At 44.3% G+C, this 16,464-nt stretch overlaps 1 protein-coding gene across 7 annotated transcripts in view; it reads right to left on the minus strand.

Annotated features, from left to right (window-relative positions):
- LOC112216139 (synaptotagmin-2) overlaps positions 1–16,464 on the minus strand; it is a 97,390-nt gene that overhangs the window by 14,552 nt on the left and 66,374 nt on the right. For all 7 annotated transcript variants that reach the window (XM_024375886.2, XM_024375887.2, XM_024375889.2 and 4 more), the window contains 3 exons: positions 5,864–5,964; positions 3,640–3,857; positions 2,386–2,546 (listed from right to left, as the gene is read on the minus strand). In XM_024375886.2, coding sequence (XP_024231654.1) covers positions 2,386–2,546; positions 3,640–3,829 — 351 coding nt within the window. In that variant the 5' untranslated portion in view covers positions 3,830–3,857; positions 5,864–5,964. The remainder of the gene's footprint in view (positions 1–2,385; positions 2,547–3,639; positions 3,858–5,863; positions 5,965–16,464) is intronic.

Raw genomic sequence — 16,464 nt, forward strand, 5'->3', positions numbered from 1 at the left:
CACACACACACACCATCTCCTTATAGTGGCATTCTCTACATTTGTTGCGGTAAATGCTTTACATTCGAGCATGCCAGGTCAATCAATGCAGGAGAATACAGTAGTCTTTAAATAATGTGAATGAAATGACTCAGCCTTTTTCAGTCTCCTATAGTCTCAATAATGACTCCCGATGTGCATTAAAGTAATGTATCAATGTCAGTAATATTTTTGTTAGTCAAGATTGCGTGCTTTGTACACTCTTAGAAAAAAAAGTGCTATCTAGAACCTTAAAGGGTTCTTCGGCTGTCCCCATAGAGGACCCTTTGAATAACTTTGTGGGATTCCATGTAGGTTCTACCTGGAACCAAAAAGGGTTCTCCTATGGGGACAGCCAAAGAACCCTTTTGGAACCATTTTTCCTTAGAGTGTTCGTGAAAATTCCACATCCATGAGAAGTGATGTTATATTGGAGAGCTCCATTCTAAATCATACCATACATGCAGTGGGATTCAAAGATTACAGAAAAGTATGTCCAAAAGTATGTCATCATAACTACGATAACTTTTCATTTGTGAGCTCACATTCTGCAAGGAATTCTGAAATCAAACTGTAGGCAGCCAATTGAAGTACCAGGGTTTAGATTTGAATCATGCTGTCTAAAGATAATTCAAATGTGGCTCACATTATTACCAGTAGGCAAACTTTCTGACCCCCATTCTTTTCCACTAACACCATTGCTCCAGGGAGAAAGGGAAATGTTGATTATAATCTAATTGGTCAGCATCATCTTGGGTCATCCAGGATAGTTACTCTCAAGTCAAGTTGTGGCTATTCAATGATACCTTCTGAAAAGGTTGGTCTTTGTCAAGACATACAAACCACTTTGTCTCACCTTGATCTCTGAGCATGTTTGCACAGCTGAATTTATGATGTAGAAATTATGTATGAATTTCACACTGAAAGCATGGAAAAGACTAGTATTATAGTTACTGTAAGAGACTATGAACAATAATGTGCTTCATTAGGTAATTTGATTGTGGAAACATGTTCATAAATCTCAGCGGGTAATGTTTCCCCCATTATTTGACAATAGCCAACCTCACCCTTTGCACATGCATGTTAGTGATCTCTATTGGGTTGCCTCAGTGCACTCATCATCATTATGAGGCTCAACCATAGGATGAGTTGCAAGTTCATTTCAAAAACATTTAAAACATTTCCACTTTCAGAGGTCTTATAGTTTGTTTGTTTTATCTTTTGCCCAAAATTGCAACCTCTCCATGGATACTCAAGACATCATCATGGCAGTCGGTGCGGTAGCATATCAAATCAATAGACTTGCAAAGCAGCTTAATCTTTCCCATAGCTACACCCTCAAGCACCCACAGCACCTAAGCTTGCAAGACATAGAAAGCCATAGCACCCATTGTAATAATCGCCAATCCCCTTCCACAAGCCCAGCCCACCCCCATCTCTCCCCTGCCCTACGCTTAAACAGAGAGGCCAGAGAGGTGCGCCTCGTGCCGTCAGACCTACCGTATACAGAGAAGTCCACCACAGTCAAGATACACGGAGCACACATAAGACACAAAGCAGGAAGGAGGAGAGCAGGGAGAAAGGAAGAGATTGAACTCACAGCAGACACCATAGAGGGAAATGAGAGCAGAGGCAGAGTCAACGACTACACTATAGGACAGGAAAAATGACACAGTGCTAGAACCCCACTAAGGCCAGCTCTAAACTAGAGGCCTTGTGTTTTATTTAACCATCAGTTTGGGGATCTTGCTGTTGTTGTTGTTGAAGAATGTTCAATTGAACCAAAATGTAATCTGTAAAATGATCGATTATGCACTAGACTAGAACATTTAGCCCCACAATGTCGCTACGGGCTGTTTAGAATTAGAATTTTGGCATGGCTGTTCTGTGCTAATTGGTAAGTATTATATATTCCATCAACAATAGTATAATTCCCCCATGCAAAAGAGCCCAGCTGTGTCATTTTTCACCCTGGTCCCAAAGCACAACAGAAAGCACCACTAACATGTCTGACAAATACAATATATAACAACAAGAAATGAAGAAGGAAGGGGGGGTATTTTCTAGAGATTTTGACAGTTCAATGATGGGCTAAATGACTTACTAAATATATACAATGTTATGAATTCTAAATGGCTAGACAGGGCTCTATTTTCACTATGCCATCCACTGAGTGATGTGGTTGTCAATTATGGGACAATAGTTTCTCTATGCTGTTATTGGCAAATATTCTACATAAAGAACAGCTTTAAGTTGGGTGTTAGTTATTCTGATTTATAACTATACAATTACCCCCCCCCTCTGGCTTGAACATGTATTTATTCTGATTTATAACTATACAATTACCCCCCTCTGGCTTGAACATACCTCTCCTCCTTTCATGTTCGTCATGCCCATTTCCCCCTTCCCTTTCTTGCCCTTCTTGTTCTTCTTTTTCTTGCAACAGCACTTCTTAACGATGCAGAAGCAGCAGGTGAGAATCAGGGTAGCAGCTACAACTGCAATGGCGATGATGGCCCATGATGGCACTAAGATACACACACACACACACACAAATGCACACACAGAAACATACACAAACAAAAAACAATTAGGTAACAATTAGATTTGGTGCAAATTAGATTTTCAGAGAATGCCATTCTCAACGATACCACCTGATCAATACATAATAAGGGCCTAAAGTGGATGTCACTGCCTTCAGGGGGAGAACAGATCTATAGTGAACAAAAATATAAATGCAACATCCAACAATGTCAAAGACTTTACTGAGTTACAATTCAAATAAGGAAAGCAGTCAGTTGAAAATAATTAATTAGGCTCAAATCTATGGATTTCACATGACTGGGAAAAAACAGATATGCATCTGTTGGTCACAGATACCTTTAAAAAAAAGGTAGGGGTGTGGATAAGAAAACCAGTCAGTATCTGGTGTGACCACCATTTGCCTCATGCAGTGCGACACATCTCCTTCGCATAGAGTTAACAGGTTGTTGATTGTGGCCTGTGGAATGTTGTCCCACTCCTCTTCAATGGCTGTGCGAAGTTACCAGATATTGGAGGGAACTGGAACACGCTGTCGTACACGTCAATCCAGAGCATCCCAAACTGCTCGCCCCTACGATGGTCTGCGGTGGTGAGGCCGGTTGGATCTACTACCAAATTCTCGAAAACAACGTTGCAGGCGGCTTATAGTAGAGAAATTAACATTAAATTCTCTGGCACAGCTCTGGTGGACATTCCCGCAGTCAGTATACCAATTGCAACATTGTGTTGTGTGGCAAACTGCATGTTTTAGAGTGGCCTTTTATTGTCCCCAGCATAAAGTGCACCAGTGCAATGATCATGTGTTTAATCAGCTTCTTGATAAGCAACATCTTTCAGGTGGATGGATTATCTATCTTGACAAAGGATAAATGCTCACTAACAGGGAAGTAAACAAATTTGTGCACAACACAATGTAACATTTCTATGATCTTATATTTCAGCTCATGAAACATGGGCCTAACACTTTACATGTTACATTTATATTTTTGTTCAGTGTAATTATCAATAAAAGTCATGCAAACTCATCTGGATAGGTGTGGGAGTTAGGTACTGTGCAACGTCCAGACAGGCACTCACATGGGATCTTGTCAATCTCATTGAGGAACTTATTCTTGATGTCGTCAAAATCGCCGTTTTTGACGGCCTCTGTGGAGTTGTCAGCTGCGGTGGAGGCCACGGGGCCAGGGGCAACAGTTAAGACAGCGGCCCCAGTGGGCTCCGGTCCGACCATGGCTTCAGGCTTCTTCTTGAACAGGTTCCACTTCATCCTAGACGGCTAGGCCACACACACAGTCCTTGTGAATAGAGAGAGGGCTGTTAACACAGTTGTAAATGAGTCCTACATGTACATAGCATTCTGGACTCCAAAAGTCTTGATTATAAGTATAGTAAGGTCATATCTACTCAAAGAGAGTGACCTGGATCTAAGTATTTGACTGATTTGTGACTCACTGAAACTGCCCCGGGTTAGAGGGGAATAAAGCATCCCAAAAGTTAAAACGGAGAGGAACATGGAGATTAACATGGAGATGTAAATGGGGATGAACATGGAGTTGAACATGGAGATGAACATGGGGATGAACATGGTGGTGAACATGGAGATGTAAATGGGGGTGAACATGGGGATGAACATGGAGATGTAAATGGGGGTGAACATGGAGATGAACATGGAGATGTAAATGGGGATGAACATGGAGATGTAAATGGGGGTGAACATGGGGATGAACATGGAGATGAACATGGGGGTGAACATGGAGATGAACATGGAGATGTAAATGGGGATGAACATGGAGATGTAAATGGGGGTGAACATGGGGATGAACATGGAGATGTAAATGGGGGTGAACATGGAGATGAACATGGAGATGGTTCTGTAAAGTTACAGAACCAGACAGATAATGAATATACACATGGAATGCAATGAATAGAGCAGGATTAATGTAGGCATATTAAATGGACTACAACAGAGAATAAAAATGGAACAGAACTGCAATAGCACAATAGGTAAGGACTGTATTTAATAACCAGGTATTACATAAACGTACAATAATAACAACAGCAGTTAATGCCAACTATACAAATGGGCAACATACACATGGAAATGACACTAAAGGTAATAATAGCCAATACCAATATCAACTTCAACATATAACAATGTATGAGATACGTAGTGATATACAAAGCCAAGCTAAACAACAACAACAACTTACTCTGTGTTCACGCATCCCATGCACATATGTCCACCCACATGTCCACCCACATTTCAATAACAAAGCTGTCACCAGGGCAAGGAATCAAACTGCGACAAACAGCAGCTGAGTGTGATCCTCCATGTGTCAAAATAATGTTAGACAGTGCAAGAGCCGGATTCAAATCAAACTTTATTTGTCACATGCGCCGGATACAGGTGTAACTGTTACGCCCCTGAAAACAGGGGAGAAATAATCACGAGAGTGATACGGTGTTGTATTCTCAATTCAAGGCAAGGTAAATAGTCCGGGTGGCCATTTTATTAATTGTTCAGCAGTCTTATGGCTTCGGGGTAGAAGCTGTTAAGGAACCTTTTGGTCCTAGACTTGGTGCTCCGGTATCGCTTACCTTGCGGGAGCAGAGAGAATAGTCTACGAATTGGTTGACTAGAGTCATTTGGGCCTTTTTTGGGCCTTTCTCTGACACCGCCTAGAATATAGGTCCTGGATGGCAGGAAGCTTGGCTCCAATGATATACTGGGCCGTACGCATTACCATCTGTGGCGCCTTACGGTCAGATACGGAGCAGTTGCCATACCAGGTAGTGATGCAACCGGTCAGGATGCTCACAATGTGAACTTTTTGAGGATCTGGGGACCTATGCCAAATCTTTTCAGTCTCCTGAGGGGGAAAAGGTATTGTCGTGCCCTCTTCATGACTGTCTTGGTGTGTTTGGACCATGTTAGTTTGTTGGTGATGTGGACACCAAGGAACTCAAAACTCTTGACCTGCTCCACTACAGCTCCGTTGATGTTATTGGGGCCTTTCGGCTCGCCTTTTCCTGTAGTCCACAATTGGCTCCTTTGTCTTGCTCACATTGAGGGAGAGGTTATTGTCCTGGCACCACACTGCCAGATCTCTGACCTCCCTATAGGCTGTCTTGTCATTGATCAGGCTGTTGTGTTGTCAGCTAACTTAATGAAGGTGTTGGAGTCATGCCTGGCCACGCAGTCATGGGTGAACAGAGAGTACAGGAGGGGACTAAGCACACACCCCTTAGGGGCCCCAGTGTTGAGGATCACCGTGGCAGATGTGTTGTTGCCTACACTTACCACCTGGGGATGTACCGTCAGGAAGACCAGGATCCAGTTGCAGAGGGAGATGTTTAGTCCCAGGGTCCTTAGCTCAGTGATGAAGGGGCATCGAAGAGGGGCTTTGAAGGTAGAAAAACATAATGAGTTCATTAAAATTATTTCTGATTTCATTAAAGCCATGAGGATATGGGCAAACAAAAATGATTTTTCATTTCTCAAACGCCAATTCTCTTATCCACTGACGGAGATCCTGTCTGTCTCTATTGCTGCATGTGAATAATTGAATGAAGCTGACAACAGAAAGGATAAGCTTTATATTATTCAAATGGACTAAGACTAGTTATAAATGTAGTATGGCGACGTTATGCAAGTTAATGTTGCGTAAGACAAATGGCTTGTGGAAAGACCGCAACTGCTAAAGTGAAAGAACACCATAAGGGGATAACAAATGATGAACGTTGAAATAATGTGTTCTCTTTGCAGTGAGTCATCAGACATAGTTAATTGTGTATTTTTAAAAAACTATTTCTGGAACATTTCAGTTAAAAAAATAAAGGTTAGTGAAGAGGGACATTTTTCACATACTCTATAGTAATATTTAAACACTCTAGTGTGTTAGTTTTTTAAGAAAGTTTGGATAAATAACTTGTATTGGTTTGGGGAGAGATCACATTACATGTATATTTTCTCTCTGGTGAAGGTGTTCAGTCTACTGACAGGCGCTATGCTGTTCCATCATGCCATCCATGTCACAGTGTTTTCCTAATCGATCTCGCCTAATCGATTCCCTCCGATCTTGTTCATCCTTGATGCTCTGTCTCAAGAGTGTTGAGGCAGAAACTGTCTAGATTTCATTGCTTTTGCATGTAAACATATTCAATCTTTAGACAAGATAACCGGAAAGACCTTGAATGTTCCGCCGGCCTGTAAACCAGGAATGCTGGAGGGAAGAGCTGTCTGTACTTGCTCTTCCCAAAATGTATAGTAATTAACGACATCCAGACACTGGGTGAATAACACAGTGTGGATTATCCATCTGTGTAGGCAAACCATTCAAATTCTTACAAATAATGGCCTGCTTCCACTGATTGGGTGTGGGGCATGTCTGTTACAAACCATGTCTGTTACAAAATATGCCAAAAGTGTGATGGACTATATCAGGGGGGAGACGTTGTTAAACATGAGGTATGTGTATAGCAACAGTCATCATTGTCCATTTCTTGGCTGAGCAGCCTTAGTCTTGGGTGTTTGGGTTGTATTAACAACAACCCAGTGATAATCACCAGCCAGCCAGGCTCTAAGGCAGGTAGATTTATCCCTCTGTTTGACCCTCACGGCAGACTAAGCCAGGCAGAATTGAATTAACATTGGCAGAGATGGCGTGGAGGAGCGTTTTATCTCCTCTCCTCTCGAAGGGCAGCGGGGTAGTGGGCCCTGGAGGGGCTCGGAGGACCAGGGTTAGTCTACTGCTTTATGGCAGCCATTACCCCTGCTTTATGATCAGTTCTCACCACTCACTCCTGGGAAATTAATTATACATGGTGTTTTCCCTTTGAAGGAAGCCTTAAATTGAACACGAAATACCACCTCTTCAACACAAGCCAGTACACAGTCAAAGAAACATATCAATATTTAGAATGTCTGAAGTGTTTATTCTGCCTCAATACCCTAACTATTTGTACAATAGTCTGGTCGATATCATATCCCTAAATGAAATGCAATCTGCCATGAATAACCTTGTTTGCCTACACAACTAGTCTGCGCTTTTCTAACCCTTACAATCCTAAAGTAAACTGACTCTGTCTAGACATGTCCTTAGAGGCAGCATAACAGACAAGCAAAACATTAGCAAATACTTACTTTACCTGCTTAAATGACAAATTTACCAACTTAACAACAAGCTACAAATCCGTGACAAGAAACAATATCCGCTTTAGAGCCCCATCTCTCAGTGTGCTTCTCACTTCGTTAGTTAGGGACTCCTCTACTTCTCCTCATAACTTCAAACAAAATGGCTGTGCTCCACATCCCTGAGCAACATGGCTCCTGGTATGATTTGGCGCTTATCACTAAGCACATTGGCTCAGACTTGAACGGGTATCAAGGGCTTTTAGTCTGTATTCTTCATCTGCATATTAACACACTGGAATAAAGCGCAGCTCACTGACACTGTTTTGTTGACTTCAAATAATCTCACCACAAAAGGTAAGAGATAATACGTCTTACTTCTGGTTTGCAGGATTTTTCCTAACTACCAGCTGAGATGGGGATGCTGTTAGGGGATTACTGTTAGAAATCAACAATGCTTGGGTAGTTTCATAATGTTGGAGAGTTGTATTATCTATCTAAAGTTCAACATTTGCTCTGTTTGCCTAACGAATCATGGCAAAGCTATTTTAGGCAGAAAACTCCAGTAAATGTGTTACACAAGCACTCCGTTCAATTGTCATTACCATGTACATTAGTAATGGAGGTGTATATCTTTCTATGGTAGAAAGAAGGCATTACAGTAATTAGAACCCAAGTCCAGAACAGATGCTGGGAAACACATGTAACTCAAGCTAGCAATAAAACCAGATTCAAACAAAATGAGGCCTTGTGGCGGAAAGTGATTAGAGCGCTGGAGATAGTGGTGACGGCTAGTGGTCTGTGCAGGTGTAATGTAGTTGATGTTTGTATGATGTCGTTGTTTGTATGTTGTATGTTTTGTATTGTTGATCAAATATCAAATAAAATATTTAAAAAATAACAATAATTTAAGCAGATTATAACAAAACAGAAAAAATAACAGTTTATGGCAAATCAGGGACTATGAAGAGACAGTCATTTGTATGCATTTTGTTTTGTATTTTGCATTGTATTTTGCATTGTATTATGTGATGTATTATGTATATGATATGTGGTTAAGATATGACTGTGATATGTGGTTGTCTCACCTGGCTGTCTTAAGATGAATGCACTAGCTGTGGGTCACTGGTTGGGAGAGTTTTCTGAATGGCTAAATTGTCAAGCAAATGTATTGCTAATTCCGCCCAATCTCCTTACTGAATGTCAAGGGTAAAATCTTCTTTAGGGTCATTGCCCAGAGGATGGCCGAGTACCTGCAAAGGAATGCGTACGTCGATACATCTGTACAGAAGGCAGGAATATCAGGGTTCTCTGGCTGCTTGGAACATTCCAGCATGATCTGGCACCAGATCCAAATGGCCAAGGTGGAGAAAAGGGACCTCCATGTAGTCTTCCTCGACCTCGCCAATGCATTTGGCTCTGTGCCCCATGAACTCCTGTGGTCTGCCTTCAGATTTTTCCACATACCGGACACCATCACAAACCTGGTGAAGTCGTACTTCCAGGATCTGCAGTTCTGCTTCACCACCTCAGAGTTCACCACCTCATGGCAGTGTCTGAATGTAGGTATAATGGCGGGATGTACCATTTCTCCGTTGGCATTCACAATGGCAATGAAGGTTATCATCAGATCCTCAAAATGGGTTGCTGGTGGACAGCGAGTCGACTCTGGTTTCCGCCTCCCTCCACTCAGAGCCTACATGGACGACATTACAACATTGACCACCACTGTCCCATGCACCAGGACACTGCTCAGAAAACTCGAGGAGAACATCAGCTGGGCCCGTATGAAGATTAAACCATCCAAGTCACGCAGCATCTCGATTGTGAAGGGAGTACTCTCTGACCTGAAATTCTTCATCGGAGATGACCAAATCCCAACAGTGTCTGAGCAGCCGGTAAAAAGCCTTGGAAGGTGGTATGATGCAAGCCTGAAGGACAAAGACCAGGTGCAACAGCTGTGCAAAGACATCAGTAGTAGCCTACATTCCATCGACAACACCCAGCTACCTGGAAAGTTAAAGGCCTGGTGTCTGCAGTTTGGTCTCCTACCCCGGGTGTTGTGGCCCTTAGCACTGTATGAGGTTCCAATCTCAACAGTGGAGAAGATGGAAAGAGGAGTCACAGGCTACTTAAAGAAGTGGCTCGGAGTTCCACGATGCCTTACCACCATAGGCCTCTATGGAGATGGTGTCCTCAAGCTGCCCCTCACCAGTCTAACAGAGGAATTCAAGTGTGCAAAAACCAGGCTCCAGATGACACTGAATGAATCTCGAGACCCAGTGGTGAGCAACAATGCGCCGACCTTGGCAACTGGGCGCAAATGGAGGCCAGGAAAAGCAGTCCAGGAGGCAACAGCAGCCCTCAGACATGCTGACATTGTGGGTCATGTTCAGCAAGGGAGAGGAGGCCTTGGGCTAACTAGCCGTGCTGCTTGGAGTAAGGCCACTGCACCAGAGCGGCGGAGGATGGTAGTGCAGGAAGTACGCAATCAGGAGGAGGCTGCAAGGTGGGCCAAGGCAGTCTCTCTTGCCAAACAGGGACAGTGGACTCGATGGGACAGTGTGGAGAAGAGGAAGATCAGCTGGATGGATCTGTGGGCCATGGAAGCGAGGCGGTTGAGCTTTTTCATCAGAGCAACATATGACGTCCTTCCAACACCAGTTAATCTTCACCAATGGTATGGTGAAGATCCGGACTGTGCCCTCTGTTCCATGCCAGCCAACCTCAGGCACATTCTCACAGGGTGTAAAACAAGCCTCACCCAAGGACGCTACACTTGGCGTCACAACCAAGTCCTTAAAAACCTTGCGTCCGCCCTGGAGGACAAGCGAGCTGCCACCAACTCCCTACCACCCACAGCAGCATCACACTCCTTATGGACAAACTTTGTCCGCGAAGTGGCTAAACCACCGAAGAGCGGCTCTACACCATTAGAGCGAGACCAGCTGCACTTGGCCCGCGACTGGAAAATGCTAGCTGACATTGGCCGGCAACTTGTGTTTCCTCCGGAGATCGCAACCACCACCCTAAGACCTGACATGGTGCTCTGGTCCCGTTCGCTCAATAAGGTCTTCATCATTGAGCTCACAGTACCCTGGGAGGACTCAGTAGATGAGGCTTATGAGCGAAAACATCTGCGCTATGCTGATCTAGCTGCCGAAGCACGGCATCATGGCTGGAACACAGAAGTCCGACCAGTGGAGGTGGGCTGCAGAGGTTTTGTGGCAACATCTACAACCAGACTGCTTAGAGACCTGGGAATTAAGGGCCAGAGCCAGCGTTCGGCAATCAAAGCTGTATCGGAGGCGGCAGAAGACAGCAGTCAGTGGCTCTGGATGAAGAGGAAAGACCCCAGCTGGGCCCCGAAGTGAGAGGGCCAGGAGGTATGTTGTCAACAATGCTTGACTCAGGGAGGAGGACGCCCCTGCCATGCATAGTCCCATGGGATGTTGGCTATCAACAACAAGGCAACTCCTATGACTAATTGGGAATGGGACGCAAGCGTAGGATTGATCTCTCTGTCGCTGGCCGCCTTTGGGGAGGGTGTATAGTGTGAAAGGCCGAAACACCCTAGGAACCAAAGGTACACTACTGACGATGCGCTCCCCAAATTTCACCACGCTCACTGTTCATTAACTCTTGGAAGTGCTTGCACAAAGGATAGTAACATCTCATCCTGTGTTCTTGGAATCTATATATATAAGTAGTATGTAGACAACTTCAGCGACATCCGTTGCTGACAGGTGTATAAAATCGAGCCCACAGCCATGCAATCTCCATAGACAAACATTGGCCATAGAATGGCCTTTCTAAATAACTATGTGACTTTCAACGTGGCTCCATCATAGGATCCCACCTTTCAAACAAGTCCGTTCGTCAAATTCCTGCCCTGCTAGAACTGCCCAGGTCAACTGTAAGTGTTGTTATTGTGAAGTGGAAATGTCTAGGAGCAACAATGGCTCAGCCGTGAAGTGGAAGGCCACACGAACTCATAGAACAGGACCACTGAGTGCTGAAACACGTAGCGTGTAAAGATCATTTGTCCTTAGTTGCAACACTCACTACCGAGTTCCAAACTGCCTCTGGAAGCAATGTCACCACAGGAACTGTTCGTCGGGAGTTTCATGAAATGGGTTTTCATGGCCGAGCAGCCACACACAAGCCTAAGATCACCATGCGTAATGACAAGCGCGGCTGGAGTGATGTAAAGCTCGCCGCTATTGGACTCTGGAGGAGTGGTAACGCATTCTCTGGAGTCACCCTCTGCTTGTCCGAAGGACGAATATGGATTTGGCAGAAGCCAGGAGGATGCTACCTGCCCCAATGTGTAGTGCCAACTGTAAATTTTAGTAGAGGAGGAATAAAATTCTAGGGCTGTTTTTCATGGTTCGGGCTAGGCCCCTTAGGATTTCCCAGTGAAGGGAAATCTTATCTATACAGCATACAATTACATTCTAGAAGATTCAGTGCAACCAACTTTGTGGCAACAGTTTGGGAAAGGCCCTTTTACTGTTTCAGCATGACAATGCCCCTGTGCACAAAGCGTAGTCCCTACAGAGCTGTTTTGTAGAGATCAGTGTGGAAGAACAAATGGCCTGCACAGAGTCCTGACTTCAACCCCACCTAACACCTTTGGGATGAATTGGAATGCCGACTACGAGCCAGGCCTAATCGCCCAACATCAGCACCCGACCTCACTAATGCTCTTGTGGCTGAATGGAAGCAAGTCCCCGCAGCAATGTTCCAACATCTAGGGGAAAGACTTCCCAGAAGAGTGGAGGCTGTTACAGCAGAAAAGGGGGGACCAACTCTGTATCAATGCCCATGATTTTGGAATGAGATGTTTGACCAACAGGTGTCCACACACTTTTGGTCATGTAGTGTATATATACAGTTCATTGGGAAAGTATTCAGACCTTGACTTTTTCCACATTTTGGTACCTTACAGCCTTATTCTAAAATGGAATTAAATAAATAAAGGTTCTCATCAATCTACACACAATACCCCATAATGGCAAAGTGAAAACAGGTTTTTAGAAATTTAGCAAATGTTTTTATATATTTTTTTAATTTCACCTTTATTTAACCAGGTAGGCTATTTGGAAACAAGTTCTCATTTGCAACTGCGACCTGGCCAAGATAAAGCATAGCAGTGTGAACAGACAACACAGAGTTACACATGGAGTAAACAATTAACAAGTCAATAACACAGTAGAAAAAAAAGAGAGTCTATATACATTGTGTGCAAAAGGCATGAGGAGGTAGGCGAATAATTACAATTTTGCAGATTAACACTGGAGTGATAAATGATCAGATGGTCATGTACAGGTAGAGATATTGGTGTGCAAAAGAGCAGAAAAGTAAATAAATAAAAACAGTATGGGGATGAGGTAGGTAAAATTGGGTGGGCCATTTACAGATAGACTATGTACAGCTGCAGCGATCGGTTAGCTGCTCAGATAGCAGATGTTTGAAGTTGGTGAGGGAGATAAAAGTCTCCAACTTCAGCGATTTTTGCAATTCGTTCCAGTCACAGGCAGCAGAGAACTAGAACGAAAGGCGGCCAAATGAGGTGTTGGCTTTAGGGATGATCAGTGAGATACACCTGCTGGAGCGCGTGCTACGGGTGGGTGTTGCCATCGTGACCAGCGAACTGAGATAAGGCGGAGCTTTACCTAGCATGGACTTGTAGATGACCTGGAGCCAGTGGGTCTGGCGACGAATATGTAGCGAGGGCCAGCCGACTAGAGCATACAGGTCGCAGTGGTGGGTGGTATAAGGTGTTTTAGTGACAAAACGGATGGCACTGTGATAAACTGCATCCAGTTTGCTGAGTAGAGTGTTGGAAGCTATTTTGTAGATGACATCGCCAAAGTCGAGGATCGGTAGGATAGTCTGTTTTACTAGGGTAAGTTTGGCGGAGTGAGTGAAGGAGGCTTTGTTGCGGAATAGAAAGCCTACTCAAGATTTGATTTTCGATTGAAGATATTTGATATGAGTCTGGAAGGAGAGTTTACAGTCTAGCCAGACACCTAGGTACTTATAGATGTCCACATATTCAAGGTCGGAACCATCCAGGGTGGTGATGCTAGTCGGGAATGCGGGTGCAGGCAGCGAACGGTTGAAAAGCATGCATTTGGTTTTACTAGCGTTTAAGAGCAGTTGGAGGCCACGGAAGGAGTGTTGTATGGCAATGAAGCTCGTTTGGAGGTTAGATAGCACAGTGTCCAAGGACGGGCCGGAAGTATACAGAATGGTGTCGTCTGCGTAGAGGTGGATCAGGGAATCACCTGCAGCAAGAGCAACATCATTGATATATACAGAGAAAAGAGTTGGCCCGAGAATTGAACCCTGTGGCACCCCCATAGAGACTGCCAGAGGACCGGACAGCATGCCCTCCGATTTGACACACTGAACTCTGTCTGCAAAGTAGTTGGTGAACCAGGCAAGGCAGTCATCAGAAAAACCGAGGCTACTGAATCTGCCGATAAGAATATGGTGATTGACAGAGTCGAAAGCCTTGACAAGGTCGATGAAGACGGCTGCACAGTACTGTCTTTTATCGATGGCGGTTATGATATCGTTTAGTACCTTGAGCGTGGGTGAGGTGCACCCGTGACCGGCTCGGAAACCAGATTGCACAGCGGAGAAGGTGCGGTGGGATTCGAGATGGTCAGTGACCTGTTTGTTGACTTGGCTTTCGAATACCTTAGATAGGCAGGGCAGGATGGATATAGGTCTGTAACAGTTTGGGTCCAGGGTGTCTCCCCCTTTGAAAAGGGGAAAAGGGGAGCTTTCCAATCCTTGGGGATCTCAGACGATATGAAAGAGAGGTTGAACAGGCTGGTGATAGGGGTTGCGACAATGGCGGCGGATAGTTTCAGAAATAGAGGGTCCAGATTGTCAAGCCCAGCTGATTTGCATGGGTCCAGGCTTTGCAGCTCTTTCAGAACATCTGCTATCTGGATTTGGGTAAAGGTGAACCTGGAGAGGCTTGGGCGAGTAGCTGCGGGGGGGGCATGGCCAGCCGTGTATAACATGTATAACAGATTCACTTATTTACATAAGGATTCAGACCCTTTGCTATGAGACTCGAAATTGAGCTCAGGTGCATCCTATATCCATGGATCATCCTTGAGATGTTTCTACAACTCAAATGGAGTCCACCTGTGGTAAATTCAATTCATTGGACATCATTTGGAAAGGCACACACCTGTCTATGTAAGGTCCCACAGTTGACAGTGCATGTCAGAGCAAAAACCAAGACATGAGGTCAAAGGAATTGTCCGTAGAGCTCCGAGACAGGATTATGTAGAGGCACAGATCTGGGGTAGGGTACCAAAACATTGCAGCATTGAAAGTCCTCAAGAACACAGTGGCCTCCAAATGGAAGAAGTTTGGAACCACCAAGACTCTTTCTAGAGCTGGCCGCCCGACCAAACTGAGCAATTGGGGTAGAAGGGCCTTGGTCAGGGAGGTGAACAAGAACTTGATGGTCACTCTGACAGAGCTCTAGAGCTCCTCTGTGGAGATGGGAGAACCTTCCAGAAGGACAACCATCTCTGCAGCACTCCACTAATCAGGCCTTTATGGTAGAGTGGCCAGACGGAAGCCACTCCTCAGTAAAAGGCACATGACAGCCCGCTTGGAGTTTGCCAAACGATACCTAAAGATTCTCAGACCATGAGAAACAAGATTCTCTGGTCTGATGATACCAAGATTGAACACTTTGGCCTGAATGCCAAGCTTTTCATCTGAAGGAAACCTGGCACCATCCCTACGGTGAAGCATGGTGGTGGCAGCATCATGCTGGGGGGGATGTTTTTCAGCAGCAGGGACTGGGAGATTATTCAGGATCAAGCGAAAGATGGATGGACCAAAGTACAGAGAGATCCTGCTCAAGAGCGCTTACGACCTCAGACTGGGGCGAAGGTTCACCTTCCAACAAGACAACAACCCTAAGCACACAGCCAAGACAACGCAGGAGGGCTTCAGGAGTTTCTGAATGTCCTTGAATGGCCCAGCCAGAGCCCGGACTTGAACACGATAAAATATCTCTGAAGTGACATGAAAATAGCCTTGCAGCATTGCTCCCCATCCAACCTGACAGATTTTGAGAGGATCTGCAGAGAAGAGTGGGTGAAATTCCCTAAATACAGGTGTGCCAAGCTTAAAGTGGCATACCCAAGAAGAATAAAGGCAAAGTACTGAGTAAAAGGTCTGAATACTTATGTAAATGTCATATTATTATAAATCTTTCTTAAATAAATTAGCAAACATTTATAAAAAACTGTTTTTGCTTCTGTCACATTCATCGTACTGATTGGACCAAGGTGCAGCGTGATAGACGTACATTATACTTTATTAAATGAACACAGAACAAAGACAACAAAATACCAAACGAAACATGAAGCTACTGGTGTGCACACAGGCAACTATCTGTAGACAAGATCCCACAAATCACAATGGGGAAAATGGCTACCTAAATATGATGATAAACAACGATAAACAGCTGTCTCTGATTGGGAACCATAACAGGCCAACATAAATCACCTAGATGACCGACCCTAGCCAATATCACGCCCAAACCAACATAGAGAATAAACAGCTCTCTATGGTTAGGGCGTGACAGCTTTGTCATTATGGAGTATTGTGTGTAGATTGATGATGGGCAAAAAAAACAATTTAATCAATTTTAGAATAATGCGGTAACCTAACAAAATGTGGAAAAAGTCAAGGGGTGTGAATACTTTTCGAACGCAATGTAT

The sequence above is a fragment of the Oncorhynchus tshawytscha genome, linkage group LG16, assembly GCF_018296145.1.
Source record: "Oncorhynchus tshawytscha isolate Ot180627B linkage group LG16, Otsh_v2.0, whole genome shotgun sequence".
Lineage (NCBI taxonomy): Eukaryota > Metazoa > Chordata > Actinopteri > Salmoniformes > Salmonidae > Oncorhynchus > Oncorhynchus tshawytscha.